This window comes from Vulpes lagopus, chromosome 6 (genome assembly GCF_018345385.1).
Source record: "Vulpes lagopus strain Blue_001 chromosome 6, ASM1834538v1, whole genome shotgun sequence".
Lineage (NCBI taxonomy): Eukaryota > Metazoa > Chordata > Mammalia > Carnivora > Canidae > Vulpes > Vulpes lagopus.
The window spans coordinates 24,404,704-24,420,737 of NC_054829.1; the positions used below are offsets into that span (position 1 = coordinate 24,404,704).

The 16,034-nt window shown below is 45.6% G+C and overlaps 1 protein-coding gene across 1 annotated transcript in view; it reads right to left on the reverse strand.

The window, feature by feature from the left end:
- The window catches only part of IFT43 (intraflagellar transport 43), an 81,286-nt gene that overhangs the window by 8,287 nt on the left and 56,965 nt on the right, over positions 1-16,034 (reverse strand). Inside the window, exons 4-5 of the mRNA XM_041759944.1 lie at positions 15,848-15,880; positions 15,146-15,192 (exon numbers count right to left, since the gene is read on the reverse strand). Of these exons, the coding sequence (XP_041615878.1) occupies positions 15,146-15,192; positions 15,848-15,880 (80 nt within the window). The remainder of the gene's footprint in view (positions 1-15,145; positions 15,193-15,847; positions 15,881-16,034) is intronic.

Here is a 16,034-nt window from a genome sequence, read left to right on the forward strand (position 1 = left end):
ATGTGGGAACACCAGTAAGATTGATTACAACTGGTTTCAAAGATGTGAGAAGCTGCCATTTGCCCCCAGATATGTTCGTTATGGATAATATCATCATACACGCACACTAAAAAGCTAACTACCCAGTAAAATCCCAGAGGGCTCCTTTTTGGCCCTCGTGGCCTGACAGTAAGAAGCCAGCCTGCCTCTTCCAATAAAGTGGGCTCCAGATCTCTGAGATGCAGTTTGAGATGGCCCACACTCAAACCCAGATGTTGTTGGCCTGTTTTGGTACAACTAGAATAGAAAGTGATTTTTTAAAGACCAGACTCAGCATGCAGAGTACACCCTGAGCATGACTCAGGCTCTTTACCTGGAGCATAAGTCTAAGTTCTGCAGGAAGGAAAGAACAAAGGACCCTAGGTCCCAAAAGTAGTCCCTCCTCTCCGTGTCCCTTGAGGTTCTACTACTCTTTGCTGATTTTCTTGGTTGGGGATTTCTGAATGGGATCTCCCGGTTGTAGCCACAGGGATTTCAGGAGAGCTCCATGAAGTCTCTTCTATACTCTAGCACTTTCTCACCCTGACACCTTAGTAAGTGATACAAGTGGTTGGTCTACCTGCCAGGTTCCTCCAGATGCCTTCTGATGACATCTGTCCTCTCACTCTGTCCACTAACTGAGCTCCCCATGGCAAAGGTCCTGCTTGGTCACATGCAATCTCTTCCCAGAGCTGCTTTCCCATGCAGTGCCCCAGCCCCTGCAGAGGATCCATGGGCTCCTAACGGTTCACACTCACCATCTATAGCCAAGTTCAATAATCAATCCACATCAAAGGAATCTGGACATAGTGCTTAAGGACACCCCAGTAAGAGGTCCATACAACCCCTGCTTCTGTGCCCAAAGGCAAAAGACCTCAGCAGAGCCCAAAAGCGAAACAATGTCCACGTTTTGGGGAGATGGCAACTTTAAACCAGAGATCGTTATAATTTTTCTCTGCAGCTGCAAAACTTTGTTTTACTGAATGCTGTTACCTTCTGCATCACGTATGGGGAATTTTAAACAGGCAAATGGAAGAAGGTCTGATTGAAGATGAAGTTAAGTGAAAGAAATTGGTCTCATTTAGCACATGACAGGATTCATCTGTGTTCCCAAGTCCACTGAGGTGGCATCATGGGCGTTCCATATTCATGAGCTGCTGCGACACTGTGTCCCCTCATTTACAAAGAGCCGTGTTCAGCAAATTCTGTCCCTGTGGACACTCCGTGCATTTCATGGTCTTGTCAGAGAGACATCAAACGCTCCAGTAACCAAATACCAGAAAATGGCTTTAATTAGTGGATCTCAATCGTATAAATAATTTTTTTCGAAGTGAAAAAATGGAGAATTTTTGAAAAGGGAGAAGAAAAGGGGAAAGCAGTAGGCAACAGGCTTCAAACACCCGGAGGAACAAGAGAAAGAGAGGGCCTCAGAGGAGCTCCTGAGCACGCCTGGGCCCTGCAACCGTCGGTCCCCTGCATTCCCCAAGTCGAGGAGCAAAAACATGCCTGAAGGTCCCTGGCAGGTGCTTTAAGACGACTTATCCCTTGTGACTTTACCTGATGGAAGCCGGGTCCAGCCCGGACTCACTACTGGCCGGGGAGGAGAGAGGCAGCGGACATGGGGAGAAACAAATCTGGCAACTGGGATGGTGGCTAGACACCCACACCGCAAATGCCAAGAAACAGACACAGCGGAGCCAATGTCTACTCTGGAGCTGTGCACAAGCAGGTCCCCGATGAAGTATGTGACAGAGCCAGAAAGGAAAGATGACCCGTCCTGAGGTGCCAGCTTGGTGGTGGGGGTGGTGGTGGTGGTGGGGTGGGCTTCTACTGTGTCCTGCAGGTTGAAATGCTTCCATATTCCTGTCAAATTGCATCTCTCTTACTGTTGCTGGGAAAGGAGATCACAGACCTTAAGGAAGTCAAAATAGCTGATTGTTCCTCACAGCCCGCCAAGCTCTGGTGACTCTCCTGGCTGATGATGGTTTGACAAGGAAGGTTTGGACTAACATTAGTTTCTGAGATAAATCAGGCCTCCACATGATGTGGTGCTGCCTGGACCATGGCAGAGCAGGGCCTTTGCCAAGAGTGACAGCCTGGCTTGCAGTATAATGACGATGTGTGAAAGCCTGACCTCACCACATTAGCCACAGAAGGATGTTAGCATGTATCTGAAGGAACCATGGATGCAACACCCCGGAATGAGATTTTCTGCACTTCCCCACCCAAGTGCACACTGAGTGCTCACAAGAATCATGATCAGCAATGCAAAGGGTCGTTTTCAACCAGGATTGAGCCTTTGGAGCAATTCGAAGGTAGCGCTCTCGAGAGACAAGCATAGCCCAACGAGAGTTCTGTATGGGGAAAGATCCCATTCAGCCCTGGAGCCTGCCACTGGGAGGACCCCACTGCCACCTGCCTAGGTGACCTCTAGGGAACACCACACCACTGGGCACTGGCAGCTGAAGGGAATGAAGAACAATGAAGAGCAATGCTCTCTACCACTCTAAGAGCACTCGGAGCTTGCTGCTAGTTCCAGCTTTGATCTGCAGAGATGTGCTCAGGACAAGGAGGGGGAGAGGACTTTAAAAGTGTTGGAAAAAGTGGCTGGAAGGAATGGAAACTGAGGAGCTTTCCACCCCCTTCAATAGGGCCCAAGATGAGTGATAGAGTATTAACATGACACAGAGCGCCTTCGCCAAGCCGCCCGTGGAAGCACGGATGTTAGAAACCAGGCATATCTGATTCTATTTCATCCTCTTCGTGTTACACTGAAAAAAACAAGACAAACTACACTGCTTTTATTCTAAATCCTTAGGTTTTGTATTTTTCCTTATATATATTTATTAAAAAGAGGCGACTTTGATCGGTGCCACCCGTGACACTCCCACATACGGAATGCTTCTGAGCGGTTCCCTCCGCGCGAGGCCACTGTTGGTGACAGCCAGCTGGTTTTGATCACAGCCATTCCGAATCGGATTTTCATAAGATAGATGAGGAGTCTTAGTGCTGCTCTCTCTCTTATCAGATGAGAAACAGAGGGGGAGGGGGAGCACGGGTCCCCAGGGAACAGGCAACAATCAAGGGCTGCGTGCTTCTCTCTCCGTCCCTCCGCTGCTGCAATTTTCAAAGGCGTCTGCCTCGGGCACTTTTAAATGATGGTGTCTCAATTCTGTAATCATCTTTCAAGAGCTTTCTCTTAAAGGGTCTTTTAGGTAAACCTAGTCCGTCAACCACACTTATGGACTCAGGAATCACATTCCCAGTATGTGTCCTCCTGTGTGTGTATATATAGATGAGTACACACATGCGCGTGTGTGCGCACATGCACACACACACACACACACACAGACTCAGTATCTAGTAGAACCTAAAGCTAGAGAGGGAGACCTACCATTTGGTCACATCAGGTCCTTCTCTTGCTAGGGTCAGAGAGTCCCGTTACCTCCCCCTTAGATTTCCACCTAAATCTTTCCAAAGAACGATTTACCTAATCCTTCTTTAGAAACCAATTTCCACGGGTGATGCGTGATGCGGGTGATGCGTCAGAAAGAAAAGACTTCTCTAAATGAGGGCTAGGAGGTGGGCGAAGTCCAACCTCTGAGCGTAAACTGTTCCTTCCCATCTCACCTACGCCAACACCTTGGCTGTCAGGCTTCCAGGTGAGCAAATGCACCCTAGCTATCTATTTGGGAGAAGAGTCTCCAACTATCCCAGGGTACAACTTGCTGTGTTTTTGTTACAAAGGCTATTTGGAACAACTCCACGACTGTCTTCTTCCATGCAGATGGCATGATGCCTATGGATACAGTCCCCTCTTCCGAAACAGGCATCCTAGAAAACTGAGCCTCTATTTCTTTCTAGTCAAATAAAAATTTAAGTCATCTACATTTACATCTAAGTCTAAGCCCCTTTGGGGAACAGTAGTTCTCACCAATGTGGGCCTGTCCACTGTGCACAGGCCCTCTGATTCCTTCGTCTACTCCCTTCACAATCATGTGCAGTACCCACACCTCTTCCCAAAAGCTGGAACACCTCCGATGGTCTCTTGAAACTAAATGGGATCAGTTCTGTCCTATCCTGAGCCTGCCTTTGGGTTTGGCTATGAGTTACGGAATAAATACTATGATCTCTGTAACGACTTCAGGGAGATTTAGCTCTCTTTTACTTTTGTCAGTGCTTACTGTTGGATGATTTATTATTAATCACATTCCTGAAAGCTGACTATACTATGATAGAATGCTGATGGAGCTGTGTGTGTGTGTGTGTGTGTGTGTGTGTGTGTGTGTTCCTGGAGGAAGGGGACTACAACCTGCCTCATTCGAAACACGTGTGTGTGCATGGCAACAGGCTGTTGTTTTCATTCCCCATTCTGCCCCTTCAGATGGAGACATGCAAGTAAGCTGTGCACATGAACAAAGGAAATGGAAGCCAGAAAGGCCACTGTCAACCATGTTTCAGGGAAAGACATTTGGGATCATAAGTTTGGAAAGTCCGGCATGACTAGAGATTTCAAGGCACCACTGGGGGCATAAGACACTGGGTCCGGCTCTGCCAACAGAGCAAGAGGTCTGGTCAAGACACTGGGCTAAGCCTTGCAGCTAGACGGCGGTGCTGGGGGTATGAGGTAGATCGTGATTGAGTTGACAAAGCAGAGCTAAAATCTGTTCAAAGCTCAGCTCAGTTCTCAAAAGCTCCCCTGACATTCTGCCTTTTGGGGAGGCCAGCAGAATACAGCCAAGCCAGTCTCTCCCACATTTGCTGAGTCAAGGAATTCTAAACATCTCTCCTTCCCATCAACTCCCAGACACCTACTCTCTTATGGTGTATACTTTACCCAGGGTAGGGTCATAGGACCTTGAATCACTTCCTGCATAAATAAATGAATGAATGAATGAATGAATGAATGCAACTGCTCGGGCTGACTGAAGAAATTTCTGGCAAGTTCCAGGTAACTTCCCTACTGTTTCCCTCACTCTGGGGACCAGCACTGACCACCCCTACATGGGAGAACAGAGAAATCAGCCCTATGGCCTCAAGGATCTTTACCTATTAATGCTCTTTTTTCTCTTGCTGCCAGGAATGTGACTTTAACTGTCTCTCAAGGAAGAACTGAATTGCCAGATTTCTGGTCCATAGGGTCGTACTACAGGGTGTCCCAATTAGAAATCAGGAATCCTGGGTCTTAGATCTGCCTCTAGTTGGATGACCTTCCACACTTGTCAACTCTGGTCCTAAGTCTCCTTATCATCAGATAAGGTCTACTCTACCTTTATGACAATCAGACTCTGGGGCGTCCATTATAATATATCTCATCGTGTATTAAAAAAATATATTAAAAACCCCAATCCTTTCTGTCACATTTGCTTATAGCAGTGTCTTTCCAAATATTCTAGCCACAGTTATATCCTATGGACAGAGCATGCCAAATATTTTGTTCAGAATCATTGTAATAAAATTCATTTCCTACAGTGCAATAAACCTGCACAGATTCCACCTGTAGCTCCACGATGACTTCAGCTCACACGTGACCCAGCACCCTGGCGGGGGCTCTTCCATGTGCCCTGCAGTCTGGCGAGTGTGCGCCTCTCTGTGGGGTCAATCTGTCCCCTCTGCTGTGCCTCAAAGGGACAGGCTGGTGGGAGAGCTTCCCGCATAGCCCTTCAGGCCCAGGTGGATGCCTGTGGGGCCTTGCTTCTCACAAATTTCCCAAAATTTCCCATCCTCACACTGCGCGCAGTGAAACTTCTTCCTCGCACCCTAAGGTAGACTTTCCTCTCTGCAAGACTCAGCAGAAGCACAAGAATTCATTCTCTACAGCCATCTTAATGGATCTGATAGAAAAACGAAGCATAAGAAGAAAGAGAGGAATGATCAAACCTGAATGTTCTGCTTCATGTCACACAGATTTATAGGCCTGGTGTCTTTGGTTTTTGCCTATCAGCCAGGGGATGCTTGCAGGTGGGACCTGACAGTGAGGGTCAGCAGAGCCCAGGACAGGGGCCAGCAGGCTAGTCTGAGAACCGGGGTCAGAGGGGATCTGCAACAGGGGGGCTAGAAAAATGAGGAGAGACTGGCCTCTTCAATAAGCAGGGTGGAAAAACCAACCGGGTGCTGTAACAACAACAAAGGCCATGACAGCAGAGAGCGAGAAGTCACAAGGACCACATCTGAATGTCAGCTGTGACACCAACTAGCGGTGGTGTGCTAGAGCAGCTCATGCTGGCCTGTAAGAACCAACAACTAAATTTTTAGGAATACTGCATGCAGGTTGTTACGCATAAACATCATTAATGACTAACTTATATATCCTTATAAATACATTATATTAAAAACAAAAGCAATAAATAGTCAAAACTCAGCACTTCCTAAATTTTGCATTTCACTTTAGCCATGCTCTTGCGATTATTTACTTTTAACGTGCCTGTGTGGTAGAAATCTGATATCCTGGTGTGCTACTGACCATCTCTTCCCAGCTCTGTGGTCAGTGATACCCTGATGAGAGCCCAAAACCAGCCATGGTGGGACTATCTACACCGCAGAAATTGGCAAACACTACCAATGAGGACTCTGTTATCCTGGAGAGCTGATTGTTAAATATTAGCCAGCACATCACTGCTTCTTAGCCATGTGACTACTGTGAGTGACTTAACTTCACAAGGCTTCAATTTCCTCCTTTGTACAGGGGTGATGATCACTGTGTCTCCTCTGAGAACTGCTATGAGGGTTATTGCAGGGGAAGCAGTGCAGGGCCTGGCTTACACTGAACACAAACATTAATTATCAATACCATTTCCTACAAGAATGACTTCTTTCTCAAATTTGTTATCCAGTATTTTATAAACAGAACAAAGCATAGACACAATAGACAGGACAGCTAACCTTTGTACCAGTGAGTCCCACCCTACCCGACCCCACTCTTGTGCTGGATGTGGACAGCTACAGGCACTCCTGCTCATCTATGTGTCAGGGAAGGGTGGGAGGCATGGGTTTAGAAAGACCTTAGAATCCAGTTCTAGTGACTCTGAACTTAGAAAAAACAAATTGTTGTTGTTTTTTTTTAAGTAGGCTCCATCCCCAGTGTGGAGTCCAACGTGGGACTTGAACTCACGACCCTGAGATCAAGACCTGAACTGAGATCAAAAGTCAGAAGCTGAACTGACTGAGCCACCCAGGTGCCTCCACACAAATTGATTTTAAGGATTAAAAAAAAAAAATAGTGCTGGTTGTAATAGTTTAAAAAGAACTAGGCCAAAGGAACTAGGTTTGGGGATCACCTAAGAAGTCCCCTACATTGAATGCTGACATAATGGAATGTTCTTACAAAGCAAGAGAAAGGAACTGAGATGCAGGGTTCTAATTTATCTGTACTTAAGGAATTCTTACCACTTTCTTTCTCCACGTTAAAGCTGTTTAGGCTGAGAGCGACTCTGCTGTTTGCAAGAGAAGGGACAGAGGGCATGGTGGTAAGACTCGGTGCAGAGGAAAAGCCCAAAAGAGAGTGAGAAAAGCCCAGAGCTGGTGATGACTGGGGAGAGGGAAAGATAGGGGTGAGGGAGTGACAACCCTCTACAGATGGCATTTTTCTAATTCCACTGACAGGCCAGCATCTCACATCTCATCCAGCCTCATTGCTTGGCTGTGTTCAGCCACTTTTACCTATTTTCCCTGTTGACATGGATAGAAAATTGAGCAATTACCCTTAAACTCAGAGCTTTCAGATCATCCAGATTGCTACACTTACAGAATTAAGTCCCCAATTGCCCCAGGCTAGAAGTGGCTCAACTCAGCTGGTCCTTTAGGAATTAAACACTTTTTGGCTGGTCATAAGGATTTATTATTCTGAAGGTTTTGAGATATTTTATTCTGTCAAAACTAGACCTGAGTTGCCAAGAGCACAGCCCTCTCTAGTGGGGATGAGATGCCCAGGAGGTGCCGGGAGCAGCCAGGAAGAGGCCGTGAACATTCCACCCATGGACCTGGGACACCCATAATGCAATTGTTAAGTGCAAGAAAGATCTGACCCCCCCCCACCCTTTTTTTTTAAAGCTCCTGTTTTCAGAGACTTTCCACTTTTGAAAGACATCTTTGGGGCTTACAATTCTTTCCTAACTTGAATTTCACTCTGAGACAAACTATTTGAAAGGTGGGTCCATATCTAATTGTGTTTTCAGAAATTGTTTCAACCTGAGTTATTACTCATCTTTTTTAAGGACTAGGAAGTGCTCTTCTGCCATTTGTGTGCTTCTCACAAAGCTCATCTCAAAGCTTCACATTCCATCCCGAGTTCACTTTCTGAGAGCTGGATTTTAGAGCTGGAAGAGATCAGATAGGACTGGAAATGCTCCTGGAGTTGGAGAGGTGACAAGACTTTGCACCTGTGGTCTCCTCCACCAGGGTCCCCCAGCTGCCCTACTCACACCCCTGCATCCTCCTGGCAACTTCACTCCTCCTTCAGGTTGAGGTGTGAAAACCACTGCTTCTGAGTGGCCTTCCCTCATCACCTGATCCAAGTCAGTTCTCCACGCTATTCTCTCTCATGGATCCATACTCTGCCTTCAGTGCGCTCAATCGTCACTTGCCCTTCCTTCTTTAGCTTTGTGACCATTTGTTTACTCCCCATTTCCCTGATTAGGCTATAAGCAGTATAAGGGCAAGGACTAAGAATGTTCTCTTCAACATCATATCCCCAGCGCCCAGCCCTAAGCATCATGGTATGTATTCAACAAATGATGACAAAATTAATGAATAAATAAATGAATAAATAACTAGCCCAAAGTGACATGTAGAGGCTGCGTTTAACCCTATTCCGGATTTGATGCTTTTTCTTCTAACTCCATACAACCTTCCATGACAGAAGAAGTCCAAAGGCCTTTGTGTCAACCAGAAACTTGATTCCAAGAACAGGGATGGATAATTGTGCCACTAAAGCAGTCATCTAAATAGGAAACATTAGTGTGGCCATCCTACAATATTGGAACCCTGCAGTCATTTGGGGGCTCTGGCTGTCCATTATTCTCAGCTGTTGTCCTAATCATGATTCCCAACATCCCTGAAGCATCGTGTCAACCCTAGCTGTGAGTGATCCCACCTAGTACGAGCAAATCAGATGACTAACACTCTTTGAACTTCACTAAACGCAGTTTACGTGGGACGCTTAATATCTGTAGCTGAGAATGGACCAGAACCAGCTTCTCTTGCAGTTACTGTAAATTCCTTATTCATTCTCCACGCGGAGTCTCTCCTCCTGTCAGGCTTCACTCAGAAGCCCTCTGCATTCTTCTTCACCTGATCACACGCTGCCTGACCTTCAGGACCTACTGCTCATTCTTCCTTCCTCCTCAAGTGCCCTCAGTCCACAGGGATCTCTTCGTCACCTGAACTGTGGCCCTCGCTAATGTAAATCATGAACACAGCAACCACCAATGGCCACCTGTGCCACCCACTATGCTGCCGTCTTAGCTCCTTACCTCCTTAATGCTTTCATCTCTTATGTTCTGTCTCCCCAGCAAAGTTGTGTTCCTGTAGAGCACAGCCCTACAAATCTACGGACTATTCTGTAGACTATACCTACGGAGCATTTGCAGATCACTTCCCAAAGGTCTAATCCAACTTGCAGATGCATTAGGTTCTGCTTATGAACTGATTTTTAAAATTCTGTCACTTTTGAAAGGTGAATTTGAAAACTTTCAGGCCACGCCATCTCTTCTCTCTAGGTTTACTACAGGCCCCACCGTTCTCTACTGTCTCATGCTTCTGCTCTTTCATGTGTGTATGGTATCTGCCTGGCTCCCCTCAAACCGTGTGAGCTTGTGGCCCACCTTGGCCTTGTGAAGAGTCCCATGTAGTACATTCTAGTTAACCAACAGACTCCAAAACCACCTCCAAACGTCAGTCACTCCCATTTCTCATTCCTAAAAGCCTTTTTCTTCTACTTTTCTATTCTCTTCCCTTGGAAGCCTGAAGCATTGATGGAGGAGAGGAAGCACTTCTCTTCTCTCCCTGGGCATCTTCTTGGGGAAGAAGGAGAATATGTGCCAAGAGTGAAGCTTGGGAGGCTGAATGCTGAGAAACAGATCTGAGAGACATGGTTCCTGAAAGTTTCCTAGACAAGACAGGGAGGGGAGGGAGGCGGCATTTCTCACTACATCCGCTGGAGGGCAAGGGCTATCTTATTTGCCACTACCTCCAGCTTCTGGAGCAGTCATGGCCACAGGAGGCACTGTACGAACACCTGCTGGATATCTTCAATGAAATCTAACCTCTACGACTGTGGTAGAAAGAGACCACCTGCCTGGAGGGGGTCCTAGTCCTTGGATTCTCGTTTCTATTCCCCAAGATATATTCTCTGTTGGGATTGCTCGCCGATCACTACTGCTACCAAGTATAGGGAAATTAGCAGCCCCTTTCCATGTGACAATGCTCCTTATGCTAACAACATAGAAGAACCTGGGTATGATTTTATTAAGGGCACCAGTAGGTTCCCTCACAGGCGCCGAAAGATCTGCTTAATGTCATTGCTGAATGAGCCTCCATAGATGATTCAGGGCAATCGTTTATGGAGTATCCCCACCCACTGGTTATTCTAAGTTCAAAGGAGCAGCCTTTGCTAGCCAACCAAGTAATTCTCTGAGCAAAGATAATTCTAGAAACTAGTTATATGTAACATATGATTCCTACTGCATAATGGATTCTAAACATTCACATATAGTGAAATGGACGAAGTCGAGTGTGAAGTGTAACATATGAACTGATTTTCCATTAAAGGACTCAGGCATAACTGCATGGAAAACAGATTTATGCCAGGGAAGAGGCATCCCTCCTAGAAGGTAAAATCAAGTGCACTCTGACAAGAAAGGGTTTTACACGTCAAACCTCCAGAGCCAAAATAAAGGCCAAATCACTAATTTCACACTTCAAGTTTATGAAGGGGAAAAAATACTAGAGGTATTCTCTGAAAATAGATATCTTTCTTCTCTCCATCCTTAATGGAATTGTATTTAGCATCCTATCAATCATGCTAGGCACTCTATATTACAAATGTGAGAGCTGATATTAACACAACCCACCTGTAGAAGGAGATGCCCAACAGAGCCAAGGGTCATACCATTTGTTATAGCCCAGAGGCCAAGAGCAAGGACTCTGGGGTCAAGATTTATATCTAAATCCTGGTGCTGGGCAGTGTGGCACTGGTGGTATAGTGGTGAGAAGAGCCACCTTCCAAGTGTTGTCACTTATTATGTGGCCTTCGGCAAGGTTATTTTTCTTTGCCTTTGTTTGCTCATCTTTAAAACAGGGATAATGAACAATCCAAATGTCGATTACCAGGTGAATACCTAGCCAAAAAGTGGTATGTCTACACACTGGAATATTACTCATCAATAAATGGAACAGGCTAATGATACATACAACCTCCTGGATAAACTGAAAATCATTACAATGAGTGAAAAAAGAACCTATGTATGTACAAAAGCATATGTATACATGACTCAACTTACATAAAATTCCAGAAAATGCAAACCACTGTATAGGGACAAAAAAAATGAATCAGTAGTTGCCTGGAGATGGAAGCAGGGGAAGGATGGACTAGAAAGGGGCATGAGAAATTTTGGAGAGGGGGGAATGGCAACATTTTGTATTGATTGTGGTGGTGGCTTCCCTGGGCATATGTATCTGTCGAAACTCAAATGCTATGCTTTAAATGGATTCAGTTTAGTGTATGTAAATTAGATAGACCTCAATAAAGCTGATTTCTAAAAACTTTCCCATAGGCTTGTTTTGAGAAGTAAATGAGCTTGGCAATGAGTGGTGGTGGCAGTGATGTTGGTGGGCGTGTGGTATGAGACAGAGTGTTCACTCACAGTCAGAAGACTAGAGTTCTTCTCTGAGTCCTGCAATTTTGTATAATGATCTCTTTGCTTTGATATAGCATGGTCAGTGATGGGCTCACACAAGATGGCCTTAAGAGTTGCCACAACAGCAGCCAGCACAACCTTTAAATAATACACATTTAGAAGGTGCCTGGGTGGCTCAGTCAGTTAAGTGTGTGCCTTTGGCTCAGGTCATGGTCCCAGGGTCCCGGGATGGAGTCCCAGAGTCAGGCTCTCTGCTCAGCAGGGAGTCTGCTTCTCTCTCTTCCTCTGCCCCACCTCATGCTCCTACTATCTTTCTCTCTTAAATAAATAAAATCTTTAAAATAATAATGATATGCATTTAGAAGTGTGCACACTTTAGCACTCAGAAGGTTTTGCTGTAATGTTTAATGGTTACTTCTTAAACTGTAGCATTTTCACACACTGAAGAAAAGGAAAAAAGGAGGATTTCAGAAATCTGTTGAAGGGAATTAGAAAGAGGTTCAAGGTAGGGTGGAGAGAGGCCTGGAGAAGATACCACCTGAGCAAACCTTCTGGGGACCAAGAATTTAATGAGCATCTCAGAGTTGTCAGCATCATAAATTTGTGAGCACCTATCAGCTTTGTCCATGTCCAGCGGGGTCCCTGCCTCCTTGAGTCCTTTGGCACAGCCTCCTGGATGGTCACCCTGTCGTCCTAGGCAACCGATGGCTGGAGCAACAAACTGTGAGGACGGGCAGATTGAAAGTATAGCCAGCAGCCAAATCACTGAGCCACTACAGTTCAGCACTGGCACGAGGCATCCCAGGTACGTATGTGGGGAAAGAGATTTTGGGAACAGAAATGCAGTACACCTAATTTAACAGGGTCACTGGGAATCATTAGTGGGTGGACGAGTTCGGCAGCTACAAGGAGTTTAGTGAGTAGCTAAGGAGGAAGATCCGGTAAAAAGAAATGAGCTTGTCGATAAGAGATAATAGGAAAAGCAAAGACAAATGATGAAGAATGATGAAGCTGTGCTCTTGAGCTCTTACTAAATCTGAGAGTGGAAGCTTAATTCCTGACCTCCAGTGACTACCTTTCTACCTTAAAACTCCTCTGGAATGAGATGAGACAGAAGAACCTTTTCATGATTCCTGTCCTCTCCTGTCCTCAGTCCTGACTTTAGAGGCACTACAGCAGGCTTGACAAGCTTTGGTGTGCAGAATATTCATCCAGGGAGTGTATTTAAATCAATACACTGGGTGTATGCAATACAATGGGTATCTGGGTCCCAGCTCCAGCTTCTGAATGCTGGTGGCTGGGAGTCTAAGTCTCAACCAGCATCCCAGCATCGTCCACATGTCACACATGCCTCCAGTCCTGTGAGGCAGCTAAAGTATGGGTCACTGTTTAAGCTTTCTAGATTTAATGCTCCCCTTCGCTTTGTGGTCACATGCAAAGGTTAGTTATTGAAAGCTTCGGGGCTCTGGCTCTAGCCATGAGACAGTCATCAGCACTGGACTTAGCTCCCTGCTGGGAACAATTAGGAACCTGGAAATAATGGAAGATAACAGCTGTGTGCAGACAGCAGACAACAGGGAGCACAGGACAGTGATCCCTGAGGGAAGGGAAATGAAGTGAGCCTTACCGTCATCAATCCTGGCTTTCTGCCTACAGGTACATTTCCTGGACTCTGGCCCAAGGAGGGGGAACTCCTAGTGGAGCATAGAGAGCTCACTGGGTTGAGGAGAAGTCAAGTTTAGGTAGGCGAAGGTGGCTGGAATTTGAGAAGCAAAGGATGAGACAAAGATGCTATGTAGCAGAAGAGTTGCAGAAATCTAGATCGACTGCATTCTCTTTTCTTTTTCTTTCTTTCTTTCTTTCTTTCTTTCTTTCTTTCTTTCTTTCTTTCTCTTTCTTTCTTCCTTCCTTCCTTCCTTTTTTTTCCTTCCTTCCTTCCTTCCTTCCTTCCTTCCTTCCTTTCCTTCCTTCCTTCCTTCCTTCCTTCCTTCCTCCCTTTTTTTCCTTCCTTCCTTCCTTCCTTTCCTTCTTTTAATAAAGCAGGTACAGGGGAGGTACAGAGGGAGAGAGAGAATCTCAAGCAGGCTCCATGCCCATAACTGAAGTCATGACCTGAGCCAAAATCAAGAGCTGAGCCAACCCAGGTGTCCCCTAGATTGACTGCATTCCAAACTGTGTGTGTACAGGGTCAAACTCCACATGGCTGGGAAAAGAATTACTAACAAGTGTAAGTGTGAAGTGAACAATCCCCATGCACGGGTTATAAAGAACTGGAAGGGGCTCAGCTCACCTGGGGAGAGTGGAGAGTCCCTGCTAAGGCAGGGACACCGAGTATCTTAATGTTTAGGGTTAACCCTAAACTTGTCCTAATAAACCTTAGAAACAATTCTCAAAATGATCAAGTTGACCAACAAACACATGAACTACCTACTAAAACAGATGTATCAGTCTTTAAAGAAAGACAAGATCCAAATGTTCATAGTAACACTCACAATGACCAGTGTCCAATCAAAAACTACTAATCACGTGAAGACTCAGAAAAATATGACTTGTAACCAGAAGAAAAATCACTCGATAGAGACACAGGAAACATGCTAGAATTAGCAGGAAAGGACTTGACAACAGCTACTATGAAGGCTATCACCAAGGATAAAGCAAAACATGATCAGCATCAGGAGATAAATGGAAGACACAGAACTGTCTGGAGCTTCTAGAGCTGGAAATCCAGAATCTGAAAGAACAAATTCACTGAATGGTCTTAAGGGTAGATCAAGACTGTAGAGCAAAAGAGTGTTTACACAGTGGAAACCATCCAACTGGAGTACAGAGTTTATAGTGAACTGGAAACACTTTACCTCTCTGTGCTTTAGTTTCCTCAACTGTAGAATGGGGACAATAGTACCGTCTCATGGGGTGGCTGTGACAATTAAACGCTTCAACATGTATAAACTGGTAGGACAGTGCCGGGTATACAATAAACACCTACTAAATATTAGCTAGTATTGCTGTGGTTGCAATGGAGGTTTGCCCAGGAGGCTGTGGGAGCACAGGGAAGAAACACCTGAGTCAGAGAGGGAATCGGGTGGGAAGGGAAGACATTTCAGAGGAGGAGACACTTCAGCAGCGTTGTGAAGGACAAGTGGGGCTGGCAGACAGCCACAGGGCTGAGGTGCTCCAGGCGGAGGCAGCTCTCAGCAAGGCACAGAGATGCGAAGGATGGGGCCATGGAGCCTCTCTGGAGGCCTTTGTGATATTCTCCAAAGGCATCTTACCTCCTCCGTCATCTGATCCATTGAAGCTCTGCTGTCTGAGGCGGTGACTGCCCCCAAAAAGAAGGAAAGGAAAGAAAATAAATTTCAAATGTGGAAAGAAACCACCGAAACCATTGCTGTATATTGTTTCTTCTAGATGAGAAGGTCTCTGGACCCACTTTCCTCCATCAACTTAGTCAAACCTAATTAGGCAACTGGGTGTGTCACATATGGTTGCACAAGCTGTGCGGTGCACCATTCCACAAACTATGATATGAATACTCCTCTCAACCCCAGGGGTGTGAAATTCAGTGGCTCTGCCTCTACATTCTATCTTTACCTAGAAACCTTCTTCCTTCCTTTCTGATATAAGTCTTAGGAGAAGGCTAGGTTTAGAAGGCTGGTGTCATTCCTGCCTTAAATGCAATAAAGCAATAAAGAAGAACCCATGGGTCAAGCACTCTGATACCTGGACACAGAGTTCTAAAAACCACAGGCTGGGAGAAGAATGCAGACATTAACGCCAGGGCCCAGACCTTCAGCTAAGGAAAGAACATTAACTGAATCCTAGATTCAGTGTGCATAACTAGAGGCCCAGACAAAAGCCAGATTCATTCTATTTTCTACTGCTGAGTCCAACAAAGGCTGAACAGATCATGATCACCAAGACTGCACTGCTAGCAAAGGTCACCAAAAGATGCAATAAGAATCCTGGAAACATACTCTTCTACTTCTTCAGAAGCCCTCCTTCCTGACCTGAAAAAAAGGAAAACAAGGTTTATGAGAACATACTAGTCTCATGCATTGATGGGGTATGTCAGAGAGGGGGTTTCAAAAGTGAGGGCAAATTAGCATATTCCAAGTGCTTTATTGATTTAGTTTTCTCTATCTAAACCAAGACCCATAACCA